This window comes from Hylobates moloch, unplaced genomic scaffold (assembly GCF_009828535.3).
Source record: "Hylobates moloch isolate HMO894 unplaced genomic scaffold, HMol_V3 SCAFFOLD_6, whole genome shotgun sequence".
Lineage (NCBI taxonomy): Eukaryota > Metazoa > Chordata > Mammalia > Primates > Hylobatidae > Hylobates > Hylobates moloch.
In genome coordinates, this window is record NW_026652281.1 from 84,432,505 (window position 1) to 84,453,430 (window position 20,926).

General features: G+C 39.4%; 1 protein-coding gene across 4 annotated transcripts in view; it reads left to right on the forward strand.

The window, feature by feature from the left end:
• The window catches only part of NETO2 (neuropilin and tolloid like 2), a 70,088-nt gene extending 54,470 nt beyond the window's left edge, over positions 1 to 15,618 (forward strand). For 3 of the 4 annotated variants that reach the window (XM_032157269.2, XM_032157268.2, XM_032157271.2), the window contains exons 8-9: positions 11,398 to 11,511; positions 13,613 to 15,618. In XM_032157269.2, the coding sequence (XP_032013160.1) occupies positions 11,398 to 11,511; positions 13,613 to 14,193 (695 nt within the window). In that variant the 3' untranslated portion in view covers positions 14,194 to 15,618. The remainder of the gene's footprint in view (positions 1 to 11,397; positions 11,512 to 13,612) is intronic. The other variant, XM_032157270.2, reaches the window with a different exon arrangement.
• The last annotated feature ends 5,308 nt before the right edge of the window (positions 15,619 to 20,926 follow it).

Here is a 20,926-nt window from a genome sequence, read left to right on the forward strand (position 1 = left end):
CTTTGGAGGAGAAGAGGAGTTCTGGTTTTTGGAATTTTCAGCCTTTTTGCAGTGTTTTTTCCTTATCTTCATGGATTTATCTACCTTTGGTCTTTGATGTTGGTGACCTTTGGATGTGGTTTATGTGTGGATGCCCATTTTATTGATGTTGATGCTATTCCTTTCTGTTTGTTAGTTTTCCTTCTAACAGTCAGGCCCCTCTGTGGCAGATCTGCTGGAGTTTGCTGGAGGTCCACTCCAGACCCTGTTTGCCTGTGTATCACCAGTGGAGGCTGCAGAATAGCAAAGATTGATGCCTTTTCCTTTCTCCGGAAACTCCGTCCCAGAAGGGCACCCACCAGTTGCCAGCTGGAGCTCTCCTGTGTGAGGTGTCTGTCGACCCCTGCTGTGAGGTATCTCCCAGTCAGGAGGCATGGGGGTCAGGGACCCACTTGAGGAGGCAGCGTGTCCCTTAGCAGAGCTCGAGTGCTGTGCTGGGAGGTCTGCTGCTCTCTTCAGAGCCGGCAGGCAGGAATATTTGTCTGCTGAAGCTGCACCCACAGCCGCCCCTTCCCCCAGGTGCTCTGTCCCAGGGAGATGGGATTTTTATCTATAAGCCCCTGACTGGGACTGCTGCCTTTCTTTCAGAGATGCCCTGCCCAGAGAGGAGGAATCTAGAGAGGCAGTCTGGCTACAGCAGCTTTGCTGAGCTGCGGTGGGCTCTGCCCAGTTCAAACTTCCCTGTGGCTTTGTTTATACTATGAGGGGAAAACCACCTACTCAAGCATCAGTCATGGCAGATGCCCCTCCCCCTACCAAGCTTGAGCGTCCCAGGTCGACTTCAGACTGCTGTGCTGGCAGTGAGAATTTCTAGCCAGTGCATCTTCGTCTGAAGGGCCCCGTGGGGGTGGGATCTGCTGAACTAGACCACTTGGCTTCCTGACTTCAGCCCCCTTTCCAGGGGAATGAACAGTTCTGTCTCGCTGGCGTTGCAGGCACCACTAGGATATGAAAAAAAAAAACTCCTGCAGGTAGCTCGGTGTCTGCCCAAATGGCCGCCAGTTTTATGCTTGAAACCCAGGTCTGTGGTGGTGTAGGCACCCGAGGGAATCTCCTGGTCTGAGGGTTGTGAAGACCATGGGAAAAGTGTAGTATCTGGGCCGGAATGCACTGTCCCTCATGGCTTCCCTTGGCTAGGGGAGGGAGTTCCCCAACCCCTTGAGCTTCCCAAGTGAGGTGACCCTCCACCCTGCTCCTACTTGTCCTCCATGGGCTGTACCCACTGTCTAACCAGTCCCAATGAAATGAGCCAGGTACCTCAGTTAGAAATGCAGAAATCACCTGCCTTCTGCCTTGATCTCATAGGGAGCTGCAGACTGGAGCTGTTCCTGTTCGGCCATCTTGCCCAGGAATCAACCAATTGGTGTTAATTCTTTACATGTTTAGTAGAATTCACCAATAAAGCCATGTGATCCAGAGCCTTTCTCTGTTGAGAAGTTCTGGATTCTTTTTTTAATCTCCTTGCTAGTTTTAGGCCTATTCAGATAGTCTTTGGCTTTATTATGCAGTTTTGATTGTGTGTTTCTAGGAATTTGTCCATTTCCTCTAGGTTGTCAGTTTGTTGGCATACAGTTGTTCTTAGTATTCACTTATGATTCTTTTTATATACGTAAGATCTGTAGTAATGTCTCCAGTTGCATTTCTGATTTTAACAATTTGAGTCTTTTTGTTCTTAATAATTCTAGCCAAAGGTTTGTCAGTCTTGTTGATCTTTTCAAAGAACCAAGTTTTGGGTTTTTGCTCTTTTTCTGTTTTCTATTTTATTTATTGTCACTCTAATCTTTATTATTTTGTTGCTTCTGCTAGCTTTGGATTTAGTTTCTTTCTCTAGTTCCTTAAGGTATAAAGTTAAGCTATTGATCTAAGTTGTTTCTTCTTTTTTAACGTAGGCATTTACAGGTGTAGATTTCCCTTTTACTACTGCTTTTACTACTCCGCATAAGTTTTGGCATGTTTTGGGTTTCATTTGTCTCAAGGTATCTTATAATTTCCCGTGGATTTCTTTTTTGAAATCACAGCTTTAAAAGTTGTGTAAGAGTGTGTAGTTTAATTTACACAGACTTGTGAATTTTTTCATTTTCCTTCAGTTGTTGATACCTAGTTTCATTCCGTTTTGATTTGAAAATAAAATTTATATTTCAGTCATTTAAAATATATTCAGACTTGTGGCTGAACATATGTAGTCTATTCTAGAGACTGTCTGATGTGTAATTGAGAAAAATGTGTATTCTGTTATTGGGTGGAATTTTCTGTATATGTTAGGTCCATTTGGTCTATAATGGTGTTCAGGTCCTTTATTTTCTTACTGATGTTCTGCCTGGCCATTCTATCCTTTATTGAAAGTGGGACGTTGAAGTCTCCAATTACTATTGTACAAGTGTCTACTTCTCCCATCAGTTCTATCAATGTTTGTTTCATATATTTTAGGGCTCCTTTGTTTTTAGTCCATATGTTTATAATTGTTATATCTTCTGGATGAATTGACCCTTTTATCAATATACCATGTCCTTTTTTATCCAAGACTAGTCTTGCCACCCCCCAGCTGTCTTTTAGCAACTATTTGCATGGAATATCTTTGTCTGTCCTTTTACTTTCAACTTTTTTATATCTTTAAAGTGAGTGTCCTACAGGCAGCATATAATTGGATCTTGTTTTTTCCTGTCAATTCTGCAATCTCTTCTTTTGATTGGAGAGTTTATTTATGTTTAATTGCTGATGAGGAAGGTTCTGTCACTTTGCTACTTGTTTTCTATGTGTCTATAGCTTTGTCGTCTCTCATTTCCTCCATTACTTGAGCTCAGGAGTTTGAGACCAGCCTGCCTAGCCAACATGGTGAAACCCCATCTCTACTGAAAATACAAAAATTAGCTGGGCGTGGTGGTATGCACCACTCAGGAGACTGAGATGGGAGGATTACTTGAGCCCAGGAGGCAGAGGTTGGAGTGAGCTAAGATTGCACCACTGCACTCCAGCCTGGGTGACAGAGCAAGACACCGTCTCAAAAAATAAATGGCCAGGCGCAGTGGCTCATGCCTGTAATCCCAGCACTTTGGGAGGCCAAGGCAGGCGAATCATGAGGTCAAGGAGATTGAGACCATCCTGGCTAACATGGTGAAACCCCGTCTCTACTAAAAATACAAAAAATTAGCCGGGCATGGTGGCGGGCGCCTGTAGTCCCAGCTACTCGGTAGGCTGAGGCAGGAGAATGGTGTGAACCCGGGAGGCAGAGCTTGCAGTGAGCCAAGATTGCACCATTGCACTCCAGCCTGGGTGATAGAGCAAGACTCTGTCTCTAAATAAATAAATAAATAAATAAATAAATAAATAAATAAATAAAACCTTCCTTTAGGTTCCTGAAAAATCAAGTGAATAAATTCCCACCAGGAAAAACTGTTTCTGCTATATTTCTTTGCTTTTCTATCTCCTTAAACTCCTCGGCCAATTAGCTAAGGATTAAAAAAAAAAAAAATCCAAGTGATATATCAGTACTTCCTAATTTTTTTTTTTATTTTGCTTATCATAAGTGCTGATCATATTACCAGTAGCTTTGGCAAAATCTGCTTTCCAAAATACCATCATTTTTTTACTTGAATTTGAATGGCCCTTAACTTTAATCTACATTTGGGCAGGGCTAGTTAGCCTCTCCCAACTGTCTGTTTCCTCAGATTCATCTCCTGGATGAAGAAAAATACCATTTTAAGACACATCTGAACTGCCCAGATATAGTTGAGTGTGTATGTTCACATCACATATATTTTAAAATTATAAGTGGTATATCTTATCTATTGTCATTAAAAGAAACAAATATTTTAGCCTTTATATCCTGACTGATGAATATGGTGTAATGGTAAGCTGTATGATTTGTGCAAACACAGAGTTTGTAAATACAAAAGTGTAACAGTAAGATATCAGATATTTTTGACAAATTTGAAAATTAATAGTTTTTCTCAATCTTATAATTTTAAGGCATTATATTATTCCATGGATTCTGTATTAAAATCATGACTGTTTATGACCATATACAGGCTTTCTTATAGCTGAACTCTTCTATCTAGAATTTTAAAGGTCTTCATGAGATGCCAAATGGTCAATTGGGTTATGAAGCCAATTTGGTCAACCAGCCTTCCTACCTGCTTTCCATGCATTTCTTTGGCACTTGTCATGTGAGGTACTGTGTTTGATGCTAGGAAGATACAAACATGCATGGAACAGTACCTGCCCTAAAGGGTTTTCCAGTTAGTTAGGTAAGGTGACATAGGCAAATAGTGACAGTGTAGGATTGACCGTGATGAAGACCCTTTGAGACATAAAACAAAGTGTTCTCCTGTTAAATATCCAAGTTCCTTCAAACAGGCAGCATCAATTACCGAGGAGGTGGTCTTTGAGTGCAGGTCCTTTGAGTGTGTCCTTGAGAGTAGGTATATTTTGAAGATAGAAATGTTCATTGAGGCTGTTATTTTAGACAGAAGCAATAATGAGCAAAGCATTGAAGCAGAGGTAAGGTGGGCCACAAGAAGTGTGGTAGAGGGAGTGGCAGAGAAAGGAGGCAGGAAAGGTAGATTAAAACTGGATGAAGCCCTTTGAAAAAAATCAAAGGGAAAATGTAGACTCATCTTACAGTCATCGGGGAGTTGGCACTATAAAGTAACATCTTTAGCGCTGTGCCTTAGCTGGGGCATGGATATAAGTTAAGAGTTTACTTCCATAGTCACAGCGGGAAGCCATGGAGGTCTGAACCTAAGCAGGGGGCAGTGAGGACAAAGAAGGGTGGGGAAACAGAATCCAAAGGTTTCAATGACCCATTCAATGAAGGCTAAAAGAATGAGTCAGTCACCTACAATTTTGAGTGACTGACTTGGAAAATGAAAACTGAACAGACAAGATGGGGAAAGTTCATGTTTTGGACATGGTGAGCTCCTTGGGCAGCTGGAAATGTCGGGAGCTCACAGTGGCATTTGCTGAGAGTGAACTTTGCTGCTGCCGCTTCCTTCACCAGGGAGAGAACCTGAGCATGTTTCTAAAACCTTTTAAATTTGAGAACTTTTCAAACTTAAAAAACTATGCAGAGGCTGTTTCACTATGTCAAATAACTACAAATCAGTGCTTTATACAAAGATGTAGCTAACTAGAAAGGCTTTTAGCCTTCTTATTTTTCCCTCAGTTTCTGTGCACCTGTGCTGTCCAGTCCAGTGTCCGCCAGCCACCTGCAGCCTCTGAGCACTTGTAACATGGCCCGTCTAAACCGACATGTGCTATCATTATAAAAACGCCTCCCAGATGTCAGAGGCTTGGTATGAAATAAAGAATGTAAAGTATCCCACTAACAGTATTTTATGCTATATGTTAAAATGAGAATGTTTTGGAAATTGTTTCAGGGCTTCCAGCAGCACCCCCATGTTAGGTGCCTTGCTGGAAGGACTCTAGAACCCAGCATTTATTTGTACTGCACTCACAGCTGGGATGGACGACAACAAAAGAAAGCCGCCAGGGAGAGGCTGCCAGGGTCTGGACCGATCCTTACACAGGTCCACATACCGCGTCCTTTCCGTGAGGGGCATTCTGAGTATGCCTGTTTCTCCAACAACAGCAAATGTGCATGGGCTGGACACAGTGGCTCATGCCTGTAATCCTAGCTCTTTGGGAGGCCAAGGCGGGAGGATTGCCTGAGACCAGCCTGGGCAACATAATGGGACAACATCTCTACCAAAAAAAAAAAACGAAAACACAGTTTTAAATGAGTTGGGCATGGTGGTGCACACCTGTGGTTCCAGCTACTCAGGAAGCTAAGACAGCAGGATCACTTGAGCCCAGGAGGTTGAGGCTGCAGTGAGCTGTGAATCATGCCACTGCATTCCAGCCTGGGCAACAGAGCGAGACTCTGTCTCCAAAAAAAAATAAAAATGCGGTAGCACATATGCAGTGTTTCTGCCCAGAGAAGCCCATTGGAGACTCAGCACCCAAGGTTCTTATCAGGGTCTGGTCACATAGGCACTCTCTGCTTTGCATATATCAAAATTTCAGACTCTCAGCAGGAAAGCAAGTATTTGGCATAAATGACATCTTTTATGCAAAGTCTATGAAGTACCCTTAAACTGTTAGGGAATGGATGGCACCCAAGGGCCAGTCTTGCAAGCAGAACCTTTCAAAGGTAGCACCCTCAGGCCTGCTATAATGTTAATTCTTTCTGCACAGATATGTTCGGTTAAATAAACTATGTAAGTCAAATTAATTTTACTAATTTCTTTTTTACTTTTTAATGTGGCTACTTGCTCACATTTTTTAGTCACATATTTATTTTGGGCAGCACTGGTCTATATCCATGATGAGAAATTCTTCTCTAATGTGTTTCAGTTAAGGTGTTTTCTCTATATACACTAATTTTTTTTGTTAATACAAATCTGATAATTAAACAGGTAAAAAGCCTCCCTCAAGTGCTATCTTTATATTAACTAATCACCAAATGTAAGAATAAGTTTAAATTGTAAGGCTGCAATAGATTTAACTTCATATCCCAAATTTAGCTTTATTACCCAAGAACAAGAAGGAAGCCGCCCCTTCAGAAAAAGTGTATGTGATTAAAATAAGGGATTTAACAGAGTTTTTTAAAAACAAGAGCCAGCTTGAAAAACCTCCATTTGGAAAGCAAATTTCAGAGCTCCAATTAGTAAATTTTTTCATGCTTATCATTAATTCAAATTATTGAACTTTTCTTTTGTTCTCCTCTAAGCTGTGATTTGTAATTGTTACGATTTCACCCATGGAAACAATTAGTATTTCAGAAGAGGTTTATACAAATGGGCTAATTCTGCATGAGAGATTCAGTTCATGCCTACCCATTGTAGATTGCAGATATAACTGAAATAGAATAATTTTGCTAAAATGGATGATACAGAATAGCAATCAGGATATATCTGGCTTCTTCCCAGGCACTGAATACTAATATATACCTCACTCTTTAAGAAAGATACGGTTTTAGGAAAATAATTTCTAGGACTAGAACTGTGAAAGCAGCAGCAGATATTTTTGTTAGAATAAACCCATAATGTGATTTTCGGTGATATACTGCCCACAGGTCCCCTGCAGACTTTGCTGAAGGACAGCCATCCTTCAGCATCATTGCCACATCTCATTGAAATTGGGGGGAACACAAAATCCCAGCCCTCCCCTTCCTTTCCACACCATGACCCAGCAGTGAGGAACGGCAGAAGGTAGAGAGTTCTCAGGCTATAAGTGGAGTTCATAACTGGCACTATTTTTGCTGTCTTTTATTTATATAAAGACTTATAGTTCAATCATTTTATTATTTGAATTGAAGCATACCATTAAAATCCCATATCAATAACTGATGCTTGATTGTCATTTCCACCAGCTATGCTTAACCAGTGAAAAGCCATAAAAGTTAATGTAGGTGTAATTATTAATATAACTCATTTCTATAAAGCAAAAGCTGACAATATCAGTGCTGTTTTCTAATCACTTTAAATAATATGGAGAGCAGTTGTAAAGAATTTATAATAAAAACTGAAGACATTTTCCTCTCACTGCTCAATCAGTGATGAACACGGAGTGGTAAACTTGTCTTTAAGGCCACCTTTGAAGTTATAAAGAGCCATCAAAGGGGGGGTCACATAATGTTCTGTAGATAAACCTTAAAAACCAATGATAGCTTTATTCATGAAATCCGAATGCCAAGGACCCACAGTGCTGTTTATTACCTCATTCGGCCTGTCCTGAAATTGGCTTATCTTTCTTACATCCCCTTTTTGTGAACTAGATAAAACAGGTAGTAGAATTAGAACATAATATACAATTATATTATATGTAATAGAATTACAGTGTGGTATATTAATAAAAAAAGAAACTCCAGTTTGTAGAAAGGAGGAAATCAAAAATGCTATATGTTTCTCTTGGCCGGTTTTTAATATTTTTCAGTGCCCCCATTTGTATGATACAGTTTGATGATCTCTATGATAAACCCAAGTAGGTGCACTAGCTAATTTTGTAGCGTGAATAAAACACCACCATACACTCCCCAGCCCTCAATATGATGGCATGTTTGTGTAACTGATACCTGTTGTCTTTCCGATGAGCCTTGGAACCATCAATATTATCTAAGAATCATGAAGTAATTACTTCAGTGGTTTTAGTGATACCATTTTGACAGGTTAGCAGTCTCTGGATAAATTACTTATTAGATATATACATCATTTGAACTTAAATCTAAAACAGAAGTATCATGATTGAGACCACTGATTGCATAGTCTCATCAAATTTTGGAACCAGAAGTCTGAGATACACTGTATTCCATCCCCTTCATTTTACAAGAGGAAGCCAAGGCCCAAGGAGGTTGAATACCTTAAAATGTGGATTAACTGATAATAGAAACCATTTTTATTGATTACTAGCCCATTGTTTTTTTCTGCTTTCTGCTGCATGGTGCTATTTCCCAAGTTCCTTCACAGTTCATAGCTATTGTGGACTCTTCAGTCACGTCAGCCACCAAAGGGTTCTCATACTTGAACTGCAGCGACTGAGTACTCCGCACGTGAACAAGCTTAACAGTTTAGTGTGAAGACTGTTGAACTGTATATAGAGAAAGAAGTCTAAACTCAACTGCAGGTTGGCTTACCGTGAGGAGGGGGAAGGGATAAACGAACCCTTGTTCATAATGACTAGATTTTTAACCTGTTGTACTGAAACTTGGCTGAACAATACCGTTTAGGGCATTCTGCTTAAAGAGAGATTATGGTCATACTCTTAATAGCAAAGCAATTTTGGGTATTCACTGTGGACCTACATTTGTCAGATTATGTTTTGGAGTTATCTAGGTACCTAATAAATGCCTGTTTTTACAGCCCATGTTCACAGCCCATTGAGAAATAGACAAAGTGGGTAAGGCAGATGCATGAAAAAATGTCAATTGTATTACTGATAATTTACTGCAATTGGAGAATGTGGTCAGATATTCCAAACTTCCTATGACTGCACTCTAAAGAGTCTTCTCTTTGGAGGGGAAAAAAATAATGCTCATGGCTGTTTTTAAAATTACGTTTATTAGATATTTATTAAGAGAAAAATAATATTTAGAAAAAAATCTCATTAGTCAAGTAAAATTTTAGATACTTTATCTTGAAAAACCTTCTGAAAACAATATAAAAAATATTTGAGATATGTCGGTATAACATAGAGCAATATTCGATTCTCCCTCCTTGGTGCAGCAAATATTTTCTGAAAATCAAAAGTACAGAATCTTTTAGGCAGGAAATACATTTTGTCCAATTATAATTTTAGAAGTCAAAATTGTTAAGGTTTTTGGACCAGGCACAGTGGCTCACGCCTGTAATCCCAGCACTTTGGGAGGCTGAGGCAGGCAGATCACTTAAGGTCAGGAGTTCGAGACCAGCTTGGCCAACATGGTTAAACCCCGTCTCCACTAAAAATACACAAATTAGCTGGGCATGGTGACACGTGCCTGTAGTCCCAGCTACTCGGGGAGGCTGAGGCAGGAGAATTGCTTGAACCTGGGAGGCAGAGGTTGCAGTAAGCTGCAATCATGCCACTGCACTCCAACCTGGGCAACAGAGCGAGACTCCATCTCCAAAAGAAAAAGAAAAAAAAATTGCTAAGGTTTTTGGGCTTCTGTCGTACTGAATGGGAAAATAATAAGCTGCCTCACTTCTTGACTTTCATATGTTTTGTTTGTTTCTTTATACTGAAATACTTAATACTACTCTATTGGACTTCTGCCTCCAAACCAGGAGTTTATTTCCTAACAGAATTAAGCACACTGACTAATAATAATCCATTCTAACAAAGGTTTACATACACAAGGGGAGGTGCCAAGTAGAGGAGTATGTGGAGCGTGACAGGAACACACAGGAGTGACTGGCTACCTCAGAGAAGCAAGGGGATTTTCACAGACGGTAACATTTGAGATGATACTGAAAGATGAGTAGGTGGCCGCCACAAAGAGAAAGAAGGAGCCATTCCAGGCTGAAAGAACAACTTATACAAGTAGGAAATTACATGGTATATATTCCATATACCTTTAGTGTCCTTAAAACAATTTTTTTGAATCCAGAAGAGTGGATTTTTTTATTATGGGTAAAATATACGTAACAAAATTTATTATTTTAGCCATTTTAAGTATACGGTTCAGTAGCATTAAGTACATTGACATTATTGTGCAACCATTACCACTATCCATATTCAGAAAGTTTTTGTCTTCCCAAACTGAAACTCTGTACCCATTAAACATCACCTCCCTATTCCTCCCTCTTTCTGGACCCTAGTAACCTCTATTCTACTTTCTGTTATGAATTTGCCTCTTCTAAGCACCTCAATAAGTGGAATCATACAATACTTCTCATACAATAATTAATATGTAATTATAGGACCAGGCACGGTGGCTCACACCTGTAATCCCAGCACTTTGGGATCATGAGGTCAGGAGTTCAAGACCAGCCTGGCCAACATAGTGAAAACCCATCTCTACTAAAAATACAAAAATTAGCCAGGCATGGCTCATGCCTGTAGTCCCAGCTACTCGGGAGGCTGACACAGGAGAATCACTTGAACCCGGGAGGTGGAGGTTGCAGTGAGCCAAGATAACGCCACTGCACTCCAGCCTGGCGACAGAGCAAGACTCCATCTCAAAAAAAAAAAAAGTTTAATTATAAATAATTATGCTAAGTGAAATATGTGGCATTGTCTGTGGTGTATGTATCATAATTTCGTTTCTTTTTATGACCGAATCACATTCCATTGTCTTGTGGATGCTACATTGTTTATCCATCCACCCATCAATGGGCATTTTGTTTGTTCCCACCTTGTGGCTGTTGTGCATAATGCTGCTGTGAACATTGGTATGCAAGTAACTGAGTTCCTGGTTTCAGTTCTTTGGAGTAGGTAGCTTAAAATTGCTGGATCATAAGATAATTCTATCTTTAACTTTTTGAGGAGCCTCCAGATAATTTTCCACAACGACTGCACCATTTTACATTCTCACCCTCAGTACAGAAGGGTTCCAGTGTCTCCACATCCTTGCCAACATTGTCTTTCAAAGTTTTGAAAAAAAAAAATCTACCAGACTGTATATTGGTTCCATAAGAACCATTGAAAATACATTCATTATCATTACATTAAAAGTGACCTTTTGGGGCCTAGCATAAGAAAAAGTTTGAGCCAGCATCAGAGAATATTGACATTTGTCTTACTGTTTGAATAGTACAGAGTTTATTCAAGGAAAGGCCTTTGCGGTAAGAAAGTACTCTTATAAAGTCAGATTTGTTATGTATGAAATAAATCAAAATCAGGTGGTATGCCTGCTCTTCGCAACACTGTTTTCTCTTCCTGCAGCTCCCTGCACAAGCAGCACTTTCTTTTGCCATAGCAACATGTGCATCAATAATTCTTTAGTCTGTAATGGTGTCCAAAATTGTGCATACCCTTGGGATGAAAATCATTGTAAAGGTGAGTTTGATGTAAAGGCCAACCTTTTGGAGAAAAGAGTGGCTATTGCCCTTCATTAAGAACTTAAAATGTTATTGTCTACAACAGTGCTTAGCATAGCTGCTTTGACGGAAATGGAAACATAAATGTTCTTTTAAATGGATCATAGACCTGGGATGTGGTGAAAAGCATACTCTAAACAAAAGCATTTTTTGTCTACAAACTGTTAAGTTGTTCGAAAGTGTATTGTGGCCGGGCGTGGTGGCTTACGCCTGTAATCCCAGCACTTTGGGAGGCTGAGGCAGGCGGATCACCTGAGGTCAGGAGTTCAAGACCAACCTGGCTAACGTGGTGAAACCCCGTTTCTACTAAAAACACAAAAAAAATAGCTAGGCGTGGTGGCATGCGCCTGTAATCCCAGTTACTTGGGAGGCTGAGGCAGGAGAATGGCTTGAACTCAGCAGGCGGAGGTTGCAGTGAGCTGAGATCGCACCATTGCACTCCAGCTTGGGCAACAACAGTGAAAACTCCATCTCATCCAAAAAAAAAAGTATATCGTGGTATGCCTTGCCCTTATTTTGTTACTGTTGTTGAAGTTTGTCATTTGTATTGTAAACATACCTTATTTAGTTGTCAAAATAATTTAGAGGTTAGCCTGAAGTATGTGGAAACACTATTTAATAAAAATCAACTTGCAGATTCCGTCTTACAACATAAAAGCGGAAACATTCTATGAACTGCTTTTTTTATTTCCTAATATTGCCTATGCTGCATTCCCGGTGTGTACTCACTGAAAGATAAATGCAGCTTGTGGTAATGGTTGAATGTCTGCAAGCTGGTTATCAGATCACTGTGTCAGAACTAAAGGTGATCTTCCTTTTATCCTCTAAGACAGCAGTCCCCAACCTTTTTGGCACCAAAGACTGGTTTTGTGGAAGACAGTTTTTTCACAGAACAGGGGTGGGGCAGGTGGGTTGGTTTCAGGATGATTTAAGTGTGTTACATTTATTGGGCACTTTATTATTATTACATTGTAATATATAATGAAATAATCATACAACTCACCATAATGCAGATGGGAGCCCTGAGCTTTTTCCTTCAACTAGACAGTCCCATCTGGGGGTGATGAGAGACAGTGACAGATCATCAGGCATTAGATTCTCCTAAGGAGCTCACAGCCTATATCCCTCACATGCACTTGGGCTTCTGTCATACTGAATGGGAAAATAATAAGCTGCCTCACTTCTTGACTTTCATATGTTTTGTTTGTTTCTTTACACTGAAATACTTAATACTACTCTATTGGACTTCTGCTTCCAAGCCAGGAGTTTATTTCCTAACAGAAGTAAGCACACTGATAATAATAATCCATTATTATTATCCACAATAGGGCTCCTGCTCCTGTGAGAATCTAATGCCACTGCTGATCTGACAGGAGGCAGTGCTGCGGGTAATGCGAGTGATGGGGAGCGGCAGCAAATACACATGCAGCTTCACTTGCTCACTCGCAGCTCACCTCCTGCAGTGAGACCCAGTTCCTGTCTGTGGCCCAGGTGTTGAGGACCCCTGCTGTAAGAGTTCAATAAATACCTTACTGTGGAAAGATGATATAATCTGATATGGCTGTTGTAAATACTGGACATGAAGTGTTTTCAATTAATCATTCAAAAACAGTAGGTCATGATAATATACTGGATGGGTTAGTCTGATGATGTTAGTTTGCTCTCCCTGGGGTCATCAGTAGATGTGGGTATACCTGAACACAGCAGTTGGTCAAACCACCATAAAGCAGAAAGCTAAACTTGATAGAACAAGAGTATTTATTTGGTGTAGTCTATATTTGTGTATTTGATTTGATTTGCAGAATGTATGCATTTATGTGTCTTCTGAAGAAATGGACCAAGAACTTTATCTTTTCTGTAATCTATCAGTACTGCGATTGGTAACTTTAACCAGAAATTATAATAGGGTTGCTTTATTTGTTTAAAAACCTAATTGTAAATTGCATTGTCTGTAGTATATTTGGCCCAAATATTCTGTCTTACCTAAAAATACCTAATTTGTACCAGGATTCATATTAATGTATTTTGAAAACTTAACATTTCTCATTTTCTTTCTACAGAAAAGAAAAAAGCAGGAGTATTTGAACAAATCACTAAGACTCATGGGACAATTATTGGCATTACTTCAGGGATTGTCTTGGTCCTTCTCATTATTTCTATTTTAGTACAAGTGAAACAGCCTCGAAAAAAGGTCATGGCTTGCAAAACTGCTTTTAATAAAACCGGGTTCCAAGAAGTGTTTGATCCTCCTCATTATGAACTGTTTTCACTAAGGGACAAAGAGATTTCTGCAGACCTGGCAGACTTGTCGGAAGAATTGGACAACTACCAGAAGATGCGGCGCTCCTCCACCGCCTCCCGCTGCATCCACGACCACCACTGTGGGTCGCAGGCCTCCAGCGTCAAACAAAGCAGGACCAACCTCGGTTCCATGGAACTTCCTTTCCGAAATGACTTTGCACAACCACAGCCAATGAAAACATTTAATAGCACCTTCAAGAAAAGTAGTTACACTTTCAAACAGGGACACGAGTGCCCTGAGCAGGCCCTGGAAGACCGAGTAATGGAGGAGATTCCCTGTGAAATTTATGTCAGGGGGCGAGAAGATTCTACACAAGCATCCATATCCATTGACTTCTAATCTTCTGCTAATGGTGATGTGAATTCTTAAGTGTGTACGTACGCAGCCTCCAGGGAATCATACTGTTTCCAGCAGCCAACCCTTTTCTCCCATCACAACTACAAAGACCTTGATTTACCGTTAACCTATTGTATGGTGATGTTTTTATTCTCTCAGGCAGTCTATATATGTTAAACCAATCAAGAAACTTACTCTATTCAGTGGAAACAATAATCTGTATTGCTTGGTGTCATTTATAGGAAGCACCGCCAGTTAAAGAGCATTGGAAGAGGTGGTTGGATGGAGCCAGGCTCAGGCTGCCCATTCGTTTTAGCAACAAGAAGACTGCTCTTGACTGATACAGCTCTGTCAATATTTTGATGCCACAATAAACTTTAAGATTTTTCTTTACATTCCTTTTATTTTTTCCTTTCTCTAAATTTAATTTGTTTTATAAGCCTATAGTTTTACCATTTCATTTTCTTACATAAATACAAGTGGTTAATGTACCACATACTTCAGTATAGGCATTTGTTCTTGAATGTGTCAAAATACAGCTAGTTACTGTGCCAATTAAGACCCAGTCGTATTTCATCCATCTGTTTCTTCTTGGCTAATCTCTGTACTTCTGCCTTTTAATTACTGGGCCCTTATTCCTTATTTTCTGTGAGAAATAATAGATGATATGATTTATTACCTTTCAATTATATTTTTCTCAGTTATACTAGAAAATTTCATAATCCTGGGATATATGTACCATTGCCAGCTATGACTAAAAATTTGAAAAAGAAAAATTTCTATCAAGCCTTTGAAGTTTACCAAGTATAGTCACATTCAGTGATAGCCCATTCATTCCAGTAAACAGTCATTTCATCCACTTTGGGAGAGGCCTATAATTACATTTATTTGCAATGTTTCTCTTCGCTAGATTGTTACATAGCTCCCGGTCTATTGGTTTTGCTTACCACATGTGGTAACCAAGGTTAGATGCCAGTTAAAATTCCTTAGAAACTGGATGAGCCTTGAGATTGCTTCTTACCTAGGACAAGACATTTTTCTAGCTCTTATCAAGAATAACAACTTCTGCTTTTTTTTAAACTGCACTTTTGACTTTTTTTATGGTATATAAACAATAATTTATAAACATAATATAAAAGCTCATTGTGTTTTTTAGGCTTTTGATATTATTTGATACTGTACAAACTTTATTAAATCAAGATGAAAGACCTACAGGACAGATTCAGTGTTCACATCAGCGGCTTTGTATGCAAATATGCTGTGTTGGACCTGGACGCCATTACTTATTGTAAAGACCTTGGTAATGTGGACATAAGCTCTTTCTTTCCTTTTGTTACTGTATTCAGTTTGTGATAAATTTTTCACTGTGTGATATTTATGCTCTAAATCACTACACAAATCCCATATTAAAATATACATTGTACCTGACCCTTTAATCATGTTATTTATGCCACCAAGGTTGTGGATCTTAAGGTATGTATGGAAAGGAATTCATTTATCAAATTGTAATACAGACATGCCATTTAAAAGAGGTAAATTCTTGTTTTCTACATTTTGGTAGTAAATTCTCAATGAAATAAGTTGAAGTTTCACTGGATTTCATTAACTTTTAAATATTACATATATGTGTTTTGTCAGATTAGTGAAAGTTGTGACCTTAAATATGATACACATACACTGCCTCAGAATGCTTTCTTATATCAAAGTTTTTGTTTTTTAAAAGAGTAAATAATATTTAGGAGACAGAAAAACCTACACATAATGTATTCATGATTTAAATTTTTTTAAGTCAGCATAGTTTCTTGTTTTAAAAATACAACGTGGAAACATGAAAAGACGATGCATATAATATTCAGTGAACTAATACCAGAGACAGCTAAGTTTTTTCAGTAGTTATGCTAAATAAGCATTTTAGTAGGTAATTTATGCCAGCTAACATTTGAGCAGCATAATAAATACTTAATATAACAACAACTATGATCTTATTCATGATGATAAAAGGGAAGTTAGCATATTTTCTATGTAAAATTATATTCATTTTTTAAAATAGCTGTTAAACCTATATTTAATCTTTAGATTATAATAACAAATAATACAGTATGCTAAACTATATAGTCACTTGTAACTCTATTTTTGTTTTTGAAATTTGATTTCTATTTTATAAGGTCTTGAAGAGGCCTACAAAATACAGAGCCTTTAAAGAAGACCTAACAGTAAAATAGAACAGAAGTACACAGTTTTATACAAGTCAACCTAGCAAGTAACATTTAGACAGTTTGGTTCTGAATTTTCTGGCTGCTAAAACAAACAGTTTTTGCTTTTCACAGTAGAAAAACTTATGTGCAGAGGCTAATTTCCTCTTCAACTACAGCATGAGGGTCTGTATATAGGAACATTTCTTCAGAATGTAAAAAAGATGCAAAATGCAGACAGAGGTTATAATGCTGCTGCTTAATCCAGTGAAGGCACAACTTAATGTTGTCTAGGAACATTGGTTTGGGGTCAGTCTGTATTTTCAGGGATACAACTAAAGAATCGAATGATCAATAGCTAAGCCAGCCTTAGCCTGTCATATGTTACACACCTTCACTGAATCATAGATGGGCATTAGAGCTCATTTATTTCCTAAACTTGTCTCTGCTTTTGGAAGAGGTGAGAATGGAACTAATAAATCTTAGGTATTATTGCCAGAATAATCCTAATTGCTCTATATACAGCCTTTAATCTTTGAGATCAGTGAGAAAACTTTACAAATTGCTTACTAAAATGAAAGCCATAAAATTTAATAACAGAAGACATAAAATTTAGCCATCTTGTGGAATTCATTACACAGTATTAACTGTCACGCAGGGTACCCCACACAGTGTCCCAGTGTTAAACACATTTAACACAAAATGCAAATCTGGAGGGGGTAAATATCTTCAATTCAGAAACAGCATTAAATATACCTGTATAATACTGTCACCATTATCTTCCATCTGCAATTCACCATATCATCTCCCAAGTGCCCACAGATCTGTTGCAGGAAACCTACCAATCCCAACATCTAAAGCATGTAGGAATAAGGTATGATATTCCTTTTGTGTGGGGGGAGAGTTGCAATCTAAACGTTTAACAAAAAGCAAAGAATGTTCACATTTCACATCACAAAAGAGATTTCAAAGACTCCTTTAACCCGACAGCGCTTATGTCAGTGTCTTTGTCATGTTTCATAGAATTGTTAGACTTTAAAAGAACCTCCTGAAAGTCTGCCTCTGAACATTTGTATGGTTCTGCCAATGTCTGATGAGAAGAATGCTTCCCTGTTTCAGGAGTGTGTTCACTGATGAGAGGGGACGGGAGAAGCCTGGTTGTGATTTCAGGAATAATTCTCAAAGGAGATTATGCTCTTATTGCAAAATGGGGTCTGCTATATATTGTTCATGTCACTTTATTGCAAGTATTAAAAATAATATGCCTTGAATCACACTGATTAGACCCAGAAGGATCATTGAGTTTTGGGTGGTTTTAAAGATCCAAGAAAGACTGTCTGTCCCAAGTGTATTAATGAGAAGACCGAAGCCCACAGAAGTGAAGTCAGCACCAGTGTCTCAAGAACCCCAGTCCCCAGTACTTTTTTTTTTTTTTTTGAGACGGAGTCTTGCTTTGTCACCCAGGCTGGAGTGCAGGGTGTGATCTCAGCTCACTGCAAGCTTCGCCTCCCGGGTTCACGCCATTCTCCTGCCTCAGCCTCCCAAGTAGCTGGGACTACAGGCGCCCAACACCATGCCCGGCTAATTTTTTGTATTTTTAGTAGAGACGGGGTTTCACCATGTTAGCCAGGATGGTCTCGATCTCCTGACCTCGTGATCTGCCCGCCTCGGCCTCCCAAAGTGCTGGGATTACAGGAGTGAGCCACAGCACCCAGCCCAGCTGAAGGTTTTAAAAGTCAAGCACTTCTGTTTAGCAGCCCAGATGTTCCGTGTAAGCTTGTCAATCATTCTGAATTGAAATGTAATTTATTCTGTAATTTTTTCAATGCACTATATTTCTCCTTTTCTTTAAATGTATGTAACACTGTGTTCTACAGTTTTCCTGCCATGATTCCTTGGCACCGTGAATTCTTACTAAGCAATGTTTGTTAACAGTATACAGGCTTGATACTAGGCAGGAAGAGCTCCTGTGTTCTTGCTTTTCTGATCTTTTTTAAATCTAAAGGAGATGTGTATTCTAGAAATTAAACATTTGTGTGCCATATCTCTTGAGTTTTGGAGAATGATTGGATTCGAGTTACTATAAATAACAAGATTATCTTGGATATCTTTTTTAGTTTTCTGCAAAATCACTTATGTTTTATATACCTCTGCTAATAATTCAAAACTCTGAATTTCCTTTAACTTTTTAAAAATGTATTTTTGCAATTGGTTTAATGACTACAAAAGCCTAAAAAGCTAATGACTAGGGTGCATGTTTAGTATGCACTGTCTAGTGTAAGTTTTTTAAAAGCAGTAGATTTTTATTAGAGATGAACTTCCAGGCCATATGAGAATATGCTTAATCCTAGATTTGGCATTTTACAGAAATGAATTTTGACTCGAACTAGAATTAAAAACTTGTTCTGATTTCCTTGCTTGCCTCAATTTCTAAAGTCTAGAAGTGGCAAAGAATTTAGATCACTTATACCAACAGAATCTGTATTTCCTTCCAGGGCAAAGTTGGCTTTTCCTATCCACTAGCTTCCAAAATACAATAATCCTAGTTATGATAAGGGCAACCTTATTTTATTACACTTAGAACCATTTTATGTTTTCAAATTCATTAATCTTCAAGTGAAGATGAACTAAAGAAAAAAATGCGTTTTGTCCCAGGTTGCCTGCAGGTTCCAGTCTGCTGCATCTGGTCACTGAAGAGGCAGTGAGGACTGTCACAGAGTGGGCTGGAGAGCCAAGGTGTCCTTTCGGGGTGCACAGTGCACCAGCCATAGCACAGCTTAGAAACATGGATGAGTATACCTCAAGACGGGTGAACACGGAATGGGGAGCAAAAGAAGGCAGAAACTACTCTGAGTTTCACAAGCATCAGGCACAGATCAGGGCACAAAGAAAGAAGAAAGAAGGTAGTTACCACTGGTCTGTCTCTGTAAATTGTTACAGAGGAATTTTACTTTGTGTTATTTAGGATCAAGAAACAAGTGTTATTTAAAAGTCTTCTTACCGTCCAACCTTTGTCATACTCCACAATATCTGATGCCATTTAGGCCTCTGAGCCAGTACACATTTTATTGAAACTTTCTTTTGAGGCAGAGTCTTGCTTTGTAACCCAGGTTGGAGTGCAGTGGTGCAGTCTCAGCTCACTGCAGCCTTGACCTCTTGGGCTCAGGAGATCTTCCCACCTTAGCCTGCCTAGTAGCTGAGACTACAGGCACGCACCACACCACACCTGGCTAATTTTTTAAAATTATTTTTGTAGAGACAGGGTTTGGCCATGTTGCCAGGCTGGTCTGGAACTCCTAAGCTCAAGCAGTCTGCCCGCCTAGGCCTCCCAAAATGTTGGGATTACAGGAGTGAGCCACTGCTCCCGGCCCAGCTGATTTTTTTGTTTTTGTTTTTGTTTTTAAAGAAATGGAGTCTCACTATGTTACCCAGGCTGGTCTCGAACTCCTGGGCTCAAGCAATCCTGCCTTGGCCTCCCAAAGAGCTGGGATTACAAGCATGTTGAAACATTTTGAGTAGTTGTTGATTGCTAAAGGAATTTTCATCAGAAATCTAGGTATTCAGCCATGCTTTCCAAATCTTGCTTTATTTTTCCATTGATAATATTGGTCCTACTAAGTGGTGGTTTAGAGTAGTATTCACAAATTTCAAACCAAAAAATTATGTGAATAGTAGGGGAGTTCTTTCTGTACCCTTGAGTTATTTTATCACTGTTGTGTGTACACCTCATAAGAAATTCCACTCTGAGAATGAGCACAAGGAACAGATAGGAAATGTGCAGCTGGTGCTGATGTGTAGCCCTGCGCCCTTCAAATCCATGTGTGCAGGCAGTCACTTCCTCAGTCATTAGCTTTTCATCTGAAACACCAAAGCTAGTGGTAGGCAGCTTCTGAGATGGTTCCCAGTGAAGCCTGCCCGCTGGTGTGCACTCTTGTATAACCTCCTGTCCTTGGGTGTGAGCTGGACTTAGTGACCTGTTGTTAGAACATGGGGAAGGGAGAGAGCACACCTGAGGTTTGGTGGCAGAAAGGCTCTGGCTTCTGTCTCCTTGCCCACTCTTACTTTCGTGCTTCCCTGCTCAGAAGGTGAGGTGTCCTTTGGAAAGGCCCATGTGACAAGAAGCAGAACTTTCCAGCCGACAGCTAACATGGAACTGAGGCCCTCATTCCAATAGCCTCCAACTGAATCCTGCCAACAAGACACGAGTTTGGAAGGGGATCCACCCCAGTGGAACTCTTGAGATGACTGCAGCCAACACCTTGATTGCAGCCTTTTGAGAGACAAACCAAAATGTTTGTTTAAGTGCTAAATTTGGGGATAATTTTTATGCAGTTACAGATAATACAAAGCTAGAAAAAGAAAAAGGCATAATACAAATTTCAGCATCTTAATGAGTCTGCCAGCATCTGAAGAACTGAAATAAGGAGAACTGGTCTTCCTCCCGCATGAGCACCTGTCAGCTATCTTAGTCTTACCTTAAATAAAAACACTTAACCAAATACATTATCTCTCTCAAGGACAGGAAAAGATACTGAAATTTGATG